At 37.0% G+C, this 10,132-nt stretch overlaps 1 protein-coding gene across 1 annotated transcript in view; it reads left to right on the plus strand.

The window, feature by feature from the left end:
- The window catches only part of SHPRH (SNF2 histone linker PHD RING helicase), a 48,577-nt gene extending 43,134 nt beyond the window's left edge, over positions 1–5,443 (plus strand). Inside the window, exons 26-30 of the mRNA XM_054279695.1 lie at positions 163–255; positions 796–882; positions 1,326–1,504; positions 3,388–3,468; positions 4,694–5,443. Coding sequence (XP_054135670.1) covers positions 163–255; positions 796–882; positions 1,326–1,504; positions 3,388–3,468; positions 4,694–4,790 — 537 coding nt within the window. The 3' untranslated portion in view covers positions 4,791–5,443. The remainder of the gene's footprint in view (positions 1–162; positions 256–795; positions 883–1,325; positions 1,505–3,387; positions 3,469–4,693) is intronic.
- The last annotated feature ends 4,689 nt before the right edge of the window (positions 5,444–10,132 follow it).

Consider the following 10,132-nt stretch of genomic DNA (forward strand, 5'->3'; position numbering starts at 1 on the left):
TAGTTCAGTGCTATTTCACCTGCCCTTCCTCAAGGCTGATCATTGTTAACTTTATGTAAGATGTGTAAGAGACCTAATATAACATCATTTAATAAAGCAATGAATGTGGAAGGAGTTTTTTACTATCCTGCTTTACTAATGTGCTTCTTTGACTTTTCAAAGGGAAGTCACTCCACCAAAGTGGAAGCTGTGGTCCGAACACTGAAGAAAATTCAATTTAAAGATCCAGGGGCTAAGTCCTTAGTTTTCTCAACGGTATTAATCACCATTTTCTGTCTTGTCTTTGCATGTGTCTTTTGAGTTTAAAGCATTCATAATCTTTTCAGGAGCTAGTTTAGCTACCAAAATGTTGAATCACTCAGTACAACCACTTGATTGTTTTGAGGATTTGTAGGGCAAGTCTTGTAACTGGAACAAGAATAATGATCATAGTCAGCAGATGTGAAAGCTTGTTTCTTTAAAGGGCAAACACTTAGATTTGTATGGAAGCAGTAGAAATTCTAGATAATTTTAAATGTGATGTCCAGATGTTTTTGATACATTGTAAAACTGTTTTTTCAATGGCTACCAATTTTTTTCATTCAAGTTATCTTTCTAATAACTCAGTTTTATGAAAGATTTAGTTTCTAGCGCACAATTTTTTTAAAATAATTGCAAATCCTAGCAGTTTGAAAAGTTTGTAAATCTACTTTTTGTTAGAGAAGCTAATTATTATTTTTTAGTTGTCATTGCTGTTTGTAATGTTGAGTTACTTTTACTGTGTTGTGTGGTTTTGTTTTGTTTTTTTTTTCACAGTGGCAAGATGTGTTGGATATAATTTCAAAAGCTTTGTATGACAACAACATGGTTTTTTCTCAGATCAATGGAATTAGTAAATTTCAGGTACATAAAGGATATTTTTCTTAAATTATTTTCAGTGGGAAAATCATAGTTCATAAAAGGTAATCTGATCCTTTTTACTTCATTGCTTCATTTCAGAAACTAAAAAAGCAGCAAATTTGTATGGCAGAAATTTTGATCTCCAATTTATTAATTCTAAAAATTATAATCTCAAAAAGTCCTAGTTTAAGGCATTTGGAGATAAACAGTACATTCACTTTTGAGAAAGATGCATTGGCATGGAAGTTAAGGATGTGACACACTGATCAGTGTTGCAAGAAGTTCATGCCTTCCAGACTGTCATGTATCTGTTCTGGGATGACAGACCTGCAAAGATTGTCCATCTGGAGCCTGTATTAGCTGCTATAATTTGTTGAAAATACAGTCTTGTCCCCCATGCACTGCATTGGAGCTTCTGTCACACTGCTGTGATGTTTGCCTTTTAGGAAAACCTGTCTGCATTTAAATATGATCCCAACATCAATATTTTGCTGCTGCCTCTTCACACTGGTTCCAATGGACTGAACATCATCGAAGCAACTCATGTTCTGCTCGTGGAGCCCATTCTGAATCCAGCACACGAGCTACAGGCTATTGGCAGAGTGCATCGTATTGGCCAAACAAAGTAAGATGTACAGTTGTGTTCAAGTCTTTAGATATGGTCCAGAATAGATCTGAAAAAACCTTGTTCAGCTGCTGCCCTATTTTATATGTGCCATTGATGCCTTAGTTTTTAACTTTGGACTTCTGCTTGCAAAAATGTCCAGAAATGTCTTAGCTTTGCAGGTCCGAGTAACTCATAATTTATGTCATATATGGCTACGTTCAGGCATGGCCTTTCTGAGATTCCTTGAGAGGCTCTTTCTAACTGGTCATTCTCAGCTCCAGATTAGGAGCTGCATAAATTGTTGGGGCTTTTTTGTTTCCTTGGTTTGGGGCTTTTTTTAGTTGGGTTTTTTCCCAAAAAGAAAGTTGTAGCACATTCTCATTAGAACTGGCAAGTTTATAAATCACAGTTCTGCCCTTACCCTGTCTTTTTGAAGAAATTAATGAGTTTGTATGTCTCTTGTTTGTTTCAGTGTTGTTGCTCTGACATAGGTAGTACTGAACACTTGAAAAAGGTTTTAGAAAGTTTGTCCTCAACTATGAGATGTACGTGTTTTTTCTAAGGTCTCGTGACTTTATAAAAAAAAATTTAAAGCCCAGTACATGGGGAAGAAAGAAAACTGCAGTCAATTCTGGAATAACAATACTGTAGAATAATAGTGGGGGTTGTGTTCTGGAAATGAAAGCAAAGAGAGAGGTGGACATGAAGGAGCATGTATATGAAAGAATGTTTATGAACAGGTGGATATTTGTGTGTTGGTAAAGATTTTGAATTAACTGTGAGGGCATAGAATTATAACTGTGAGGGAAAGATTGATTGCAGCAGCCCACGGTGCAATTCTACATGATGCTGGCACGAAAGGTGCGGCAAAAACCTTGCAATAAAATCACCAAGATACATTGTACTTTTTAAGAATTAAGATTTCAGCTAGGCTTATTTTTAAGAAGGGCTGTGTTCCAAGTGCACCGAGCATTAGGGAATACTCTTGTTTAGTGTCACTGGTGCAACTCTTACCAGTTCAGTTCTTATTTACTTCTCTTTTTTGGGGGTAGACCTTTGCCTGTGAATCCAAAAGCATTCCTCCTTCATTCTTCTGTGAAATGTTGCCTGCCAAAGTTTCAACCTAAGACCTGAAAATCATCTAAGCATTTTCAAGTGTTCTTACCTTGAAAAATGTTTATACTGGAGAGCATGGGGTGCTTTTTCATTTTTATCTTTGGATCTGACTGTTTTCTATTTCACTTTCTGGTGCCTGTCACTTTTCTAAATTACTGCTTTCTTTTTTGAAATTTTATTTCCTAAGTGGAATGAAAAATTATTTCATAAATGGAATTTTCATTTTGTGGTGTGTTTATTGACATTTTGGGGTTTATATTTTACCAGTGTTTACCTGACTACAGTTACTGACTTCTTTTAAAAAAATTGCTATATTTTGCTGTCTTCAAAAATAGTATTATTAAAACTCAGGGTATTAAGTTTAATTTTCCATCACATTGATCTCTTGTGTCTTGGAATAATTAGTGACAATGAAGTATGAACATTGTATATAACCAGTGGGCAAAACTCTTTTTACTTTTGTCTCTGGAGGAATGTTTCTGTTAAGGACACAGAGAGCAGAACTTTGCCTTGTATCTACATTAGCATTTTAGTTAATACAGCTTACATTCATTTAGTGTGTGATCCGTAAAGTGAAAGTGTGTTTCCAGGGAAGCACTAAGCACTCTGAAATGTCAATGGAAGTTGCTAATCACTTCTAACATTCATTTCTTAAAAACCAGGGGCATATTTTCAACACTTTTAATAGAATTAGTATGAGACAAAATATAGTTATAAACTTTGGCAGTAACAGTAAAACTTCTGCTCGCTTATGGTGGCATTTTCTTTTTTTCAAACACATTCAGATCTACGATTGTTCATAGGTTCCTGATAAAAGCAACAATAGAAGAGAGAATGCAGACTATGCTGAAAACTGTAGATAGAAGGTATGTGTGGAATTTTTTTTAAATGTCATTATTGCACTGAAAATGAAAAGGTGGTTCTCCACCATACTTTTATTATGGTTAGGAATGTACATCTTATATATAAATTTTAACTGTTCTTCAAACTATTTTGATTGGCAAAACAGTTTTAAAACTTCAAAAGTTTTAACTTGCCTCCAGCAACTTGCAGCTTAAGGTATTTTAATTCTCTGGGAAATATGTTGGTTATGTTTTGTGTATTTTATTTCATAAAAACCCAAGTAATAAATTATGTATTATGGTATGATTTATCTTTTCAGTTTACCTATGTTCATTGGTATAAAAACATTGCAATTGATGGAGTAACACTAAGCCTGCCACTAGAGCAACAATATGTTATAAACTCTAACACAGGACATGGGTTCTTTCTTTTGTTATTTTATCTTTTTAATCCTACAAATCTCATCTGATGGTGCTGTGTCACACTTCTTGGTTTCACAGTCCATGCAAGCATTGCCCAGATGCTAAGTCAGTCATACATGAGGCTGATGTGCAGACACAGAAAGCAGTTCTCACTGTGGTTTATCTTTCCAAAATCTATAAGCAGTGATGGATTGGAGTGGGACCAAAAATGCTATTTACATTCCTTATTATGCAGACAGTGTAAGAGGCTTGTACCTTTTAACCAGATGGTATACATATGACAGATCTAGGAGGAGGCCTTTGTTTAAGGAGATTTTCCCTGTTACAGATCATGAAACTAAAAATTAGATGCACATCTTTAGCTGTAGTTATGGAAGATTTCAGTTTTAGTTCTTCAGAATGATTTATTCTCCTTATCCATTAATTAGCATTACTTTTGCACATAAAATTTGGATAAATGTACAGCGGTTGAATGATCCCATGAGGACTAATGTTTTGAAAGTGATATTAAACCTCATGCTTGGAAGCTCAGGCAAATCCCTTAAATGTTAAGAGGTCAAGGTGGGTAATCCCATGTTCTGCTGCCTTTGCAGTGTTCGGTGTTGACCACACTGGGGACAGTAGATGGACTTTTTATCTTACTTAGAATGTGCAGGAGCAGTAGCTGATGAGTGTATGTGCTTCCTGGACAGAAGGTGTGCTTTCCTGCTGAGCTTCAAAGCTGGGCAGGTATTGACACTGAACTGTGTGCTCTGTCTTCAGTGCACTCAGCTCATTTCTTACACTGATTCTTTCTCTGATTCCCACATGCAATTTTTTCCCACAGCCACACGAGCTCTTCCATGAAACAGTCAGAAGCCTCAGTGTTGACAGTGGCAGATTTGGCTGACCTTTTCACAGAGGAAACTGAAGAACTTGAGTAAAAACATTGGTTTGACCTAATGAAATTGGAAAGTACCTGACCCAGTAAGCACCAGGATAAAATCCACTTGATCTGTCATTCCTATAGACATCATCTAACATTTGTCCATAAGAGAGCAATCGTAAATTGAGAAGTCTTAATTTTTACTGATTTCTTCTTTGGTAATATTCATAGCAGCACACACTTCTGATGGCACTGGATAAAAGTTGCACTTTGCACATTATACAAATATGGATTTTTTTTTTTTCCCAAAGAGAATTTGAGCTGAATGCTGAAACCGAGATCTTGGACCCTTGGTTGAGAGGATTTTTACCATCAGGCTTGATCGGCTATTAGCTCAGTCTGAGAACAAAACTATGTGGGTGGTTGGGTGGGAAAGGGAAGCAAAAAAATACAAATCTAATTTTTTTTATTGTACAAAGAGTTGCTAGAAAGAATGATTGTAAATTAATATTCTTCTAGAAAAGGCTTGTTAGATTTAATGCAGAGTTATTAAATGTCTTATTGTTAACACTTCAAATTACAAATGTTTACTAATAGTTTGGATATTTGTATTAGGCCTTTAGATATTCATAAAGACTTTTGACAGTTAAATATTTCATTGTTAATGCTTACTCATGGCAAAAAGATGATAATTAAATTATGCTTTTTGTATGTGTGTTGGTCTGGTGATCAGTTAAAGACTCAAACTTGCTGTACATTTTTTCACTTGAAGCTGTGACTAAGTTAGTGCTCTGTTTGAAAAAACAAGAAAAGCATTTGCTACAGAATTTTCAAAACTTAATTGGTTACACTGCTGAGCACTTCGTAATTATTTGGTGTCCCTATGCATTGTCTCACCCTGATCTTTTTTCTAGTTCTTCTCCTTAAAGATGCATCAATTTAAATATACAAAATACCTTAAATTGTGGTAGGCAGGCTAGTTATTAGGTGCCTGGTCTGAGTTAGAAAAAGTGTGGAGAGAAATGGAACTTTTGTGAAGCTTCATCTTTAGATATGCAAGAACACTCTACCCTGCCTTTTTGACAGTAGATAGTTTGGAAAAGACATCTAGGCTAACTTTCAGACTGCTGAAGGTAGGCAAGATGAATTTTAAGCCTTTTGGCATTGGGTATGGATGTGCTTTTATATAACATTAATTTCTGAAGGTATTACAAAAGCAACTTCAGTTGTGCAGTTGGTGTTAAACACAATTTTGTGTTTAATAGGTGGGCAAATGTGTATGCGTGAGCAACAGGCTACTTCCCTCAGTTTGCAGCAAGAGAAATGGAATAGATGGTGAGGTCTGCTTTAGATAAGATTGATCAAGCAGTTTACACAGAAACTGTGACATCTCCATCCTTGAACATACTGGGAACTCAAATAACCCTAAGCAACCTGATCCACCTTCGAAGCTGGTCCTGCTATGTGTGGTGTGTGGGACCAGATGACCTCCATGGATCCCTTCCAGCCTAAATTATTTTACAGTGTACTGGGGATCATGCTGTACAGACACTCCAGGAACTCTGAGGACAGCAACATTCCAATTTCCTCATCAGCTTCAGATAATTTTGATATTATATGACACAATGTGACTGCACAAGAAGCTGCTATTCACTCTGATAAATGATGGATCTGTGCTACAAACTGTGGAAGCACATAGTGTTTACATTCATAGCTCCCATTTTAATTAACTAGACGTGGGAAGAATAGTTGTCAATGAATGTGAAGACAGAAAGGCAAACTGAAAAAGGTCAGTTATGAGAGAGTTCCCAGCCTCTTCATGTTTTTGGCTTGATGCCTTTTTCAGGCTTACCTAGAAAAAGAGGGCCAACAAAGTTAAAAGGATAAAAGTGGATATATTTAATGAAGGGCCTTTAGGTACATTGAGGGCAGACGAAGCCTCCCCAAGGCTGGGGGCGATGGTCACAAATTTGACAGATAAAAGTTTGGTCTACTTGCAATTCAGGGGATTAATGCTCCAATTACAGCTTCAGGTAATGAAGTCATATTCCCCCAGTCCACACACTCCCAATTCACTTTTCTTTATAATTTTCAAGCCTGAGGCTGTAGGGTGTCCTTGAGTTTTAGGCCTCGAGGAACTGCTTTGTCTGACCAAAATGTGAAGACAGTAGTTAACACTTTATATGAAGTTTAGAGTTATGCACTAATGCAGTACATGATTTGAAAAACAGAAAGGCTAAAATCTTAAGGCATCAGGCTTATTTATATAAATATGATGGTTTCATTGTTTATTTATAAATATGTGGGTTTTGAATTCCTAACCAAAAGCATAGCTTCTTATCAAGCACTGCATGACTCTTTAGTTCTGGCTTACCTTGTTTTATACTCATATAACAGCATAGGATGCCAGAAAATCTGGTTCTAGGTGCTCTCCTGACTGCCCTGGAGCAATAGCACCTAGAGCTCTGGATACATTACATTAAAATCTGGCATGAGTCATATTAAAGCACCTCTTGAAATTGGAGGGTTGAACCATACATAGTCAGTGTCAGTAGTAAAATGAACTCTTCCAGTTTTACATAGTATCAAACACAGAGACTAAATTTAATGCTTTTTTTCATTTTTTGCAATATTTAGTATCTTTGACAAAGGTTTTTCTTTCAGACATCTTAAGAGACTTCTCATTAAATGAATTTTTTTCTTTTCCTGCTGAGGGTGTAGCTTGTACATCTGCAGTGCTAGTCTCTTATCAAAGCACAATAAGCTTGTTTTCATAGTACTGTCATGGTTTTGCCTTCTATCAAAACACTTTTGAAAGACAGTATCTTAGCTGAGAACAAAGTCTGCCCTTTCCTAGGACTTCCAGTATACTCATAGAAATGGGATTTTCCACAGAAGACACAAACCTCTAAATACTGACTGCAGTGTTTGCATAACATTTGCGTGGACCTACCAGAGGTATGTACCAGATTCTCGCGTGTTCTCCTGCTTAAACATGTAAATATGATCCAGATTAGCAGTATTACTTACCTGGTGAAGTCAGTCCCTTGAAAAATGAGGCTTCACCTGTTTCCAAAGACCTCAGTGCTGACTTTTAATCTCTTTCATTTCCATAACAAAGAATGTCAAGGGGTTTTTTAATTGTAGTTGGTGAGGATTTTGGGACAGGTTTTCTCACTGTATATAAAGTTCAGTGCCTTGTAAAACAGAGCTGTCATTTTGGTATCTGTAAAAGCTTGATGCAAATAGTGAACTTCCTTGAAGCACACAATATGATCATCTTGGAAACTGAGGTGTTAAACTTGTGTTGTTAAATTGAGCTCTGTGAATGTCACTGTGGATCTTTAAGAGAATTTGTAAGTTAAGACTCCCCCTTGCTCTCTAAATCAGGCTGTGCCAGGAATAGGTTTACATCTTAACCTTTTAAGTAACTTTTTAACATTCTAATGAAAGTCCAGGATATACGACAATTTTCATTGTATTTCAGGTCAGGTATTTCAGTGTATTTCAGGTCAGGTACCATAGAAGAATATTGACCTCAGTCTTCTCTTGCATATTCAAGTTTCATATTTAGAACTGGACAGAGTTGGTGATGCTTTTTGTGAGACAGGCCTTCCAAACCACACATCTGCCAATGTGTGCAGGTGTATTAGAGTTATCTGTGAGTGGGATCCTACAGAGATAAAAAATAATTGTGTCTGGTTAAACTCATAATTAGACATAACTCCACTTGTAAAATTCTGTCTGGACTCTAGCTGGGGATCAGCTAACAGCTTCCTACCATTGTCTCTTCTGACACAGTGCTGTCCTCTTTTCATCCATTTTTGCAGTCCTTATGACTACATTACCCCTTTCATGAGTCACAGATTTATTTGTTCAGTTGAAACTGTGCTTTGGTTAATTTGGAGGGAAAAAGGTCTGTATTGGTCAATCTTGCATTGACTGGTATAAGAAAAAATTAACCTTGAAATTTATTGCTCTCCCGAGGTAAACAATCAGATGAGTTTCTAAGGAAAACCTAGAAATCTAGGGCTTTGTCTAGCTGTAAATAAAGCCCATTTCTGAAGTGTAATCTAAAGACTTAATGCTTAAAATCTTTATGCTGTGCTTTTCTCTAGACTGAAAGGCGAGCTACAAAGCCACTGTGCCTGTGCTTTTTTTCTTCCTTTTTTGGTTGCCTGAAACAAGCGAGATCTTTACAAGATTATATGCTATAAATGTAGATTAAGTGGATTTCATAATGGAGAAAAAAATAAGGCGCAAGACATCTGTCTCTCCCTCTGCCTGTGTTTTTTTCCTTTACTGTGTTGGTCATCTCATCCCACCCTCCACCTACCCCCAGCTCGCTCAGTTTGTTACAAAGAATGTTTGTGTTTGGTCAGTGGAAGTAGAGTAAAAGAGTTATAATCCATAAAATGGCTACAGTCAAACTAGCTTACTGTATCACAGGAAAAGTATCTGAAGTAAAGAGAATTGTAGCCTGCAGGCACGGAGTTTGTGGTAACTGGGAGTGGGGCTGCACCAAGCCTCATCCCCAATGGGCCCCGGCTGTGAGGAGCAGGTGAGCAGCATTGGAGGCAATGAGACCTGGAGTGCCCAGGGGCACTGACCAACCACCAAAGGGAACAGAGGGCACACAGGTGCAGTGCATCAACATGAGGGCATAAAAGGTTGGGTTAAACAACAAGAAGAGTCAATGCTTGCAGCCTTCTGAAGTGATGTGGTCTTACTCTGTATGAGTGGGTACTTGAAGCCTTCTGATGTGGTAAGGTGTTACTCTGTATGGGTTGAAGCCTTCTAGAATTGTATGATGATACTCTGTGTATCGTGGCCATCTCAAAGCAGTATATGCTGCAACAGTAGCCTGGTATAAATTCTTTTTTGTACTGATAATATTTTCATTTACCCATATTCTTCACCACTGTAGAATCAGATACTGAATTTCAGTCTGTTAACTTTTGTATACCTGGTTTTATATTGTACAAGAGACACACAAAAAGGACCCCAGTAATCTACTTACTGAGTAAGAAATAAGGCTTACAAGTTTTTACTTGCAAAGTCTGTAGTTTTGGCATTCATAAAGTGCACCTGAGCCACTGTCACAAATTACAGTGTATCCACTGACTTCCCTTCTTTAGAGAAGGAGGAAGGAATAGGCAACTACTGATTCACTGTAGTATTGGATTCAAGCCCCAAGTAGGCACTCTGTATTCTACAGTCATACAAAGTGTAAAGAGGACAGGTAGTTGAAATTGTAGCTTTCAAACATTGGTAAGGAATTAAATCACCTGGTGTAGATGACATAGGGTTTCTAAGTACTAGAATAATTCTTGGACAATTGGATTGTGAGATACCTGTAAACCTCTGCTTTGGCTTTTTTCTGTGTACAAGATATCAGCC

Source organism: Melozone crissalis, unplaced genomic scaffold (genome assembly GCF_028551555.1).
Source record: "Melozone crissalis strain CALT ecotype California unplaced genomic scaffold, PUWL_Pcris_2 ptg000027l_1, whole genome shotgun sequence".
In the NCBI taxonomy this organism is placed as follows: domain Eukaryota; kingdom Metazoa; phylum Chordata; class Aves; order Passeriformes; family Passerellidae; genus Melozone; species Melozone crissalis.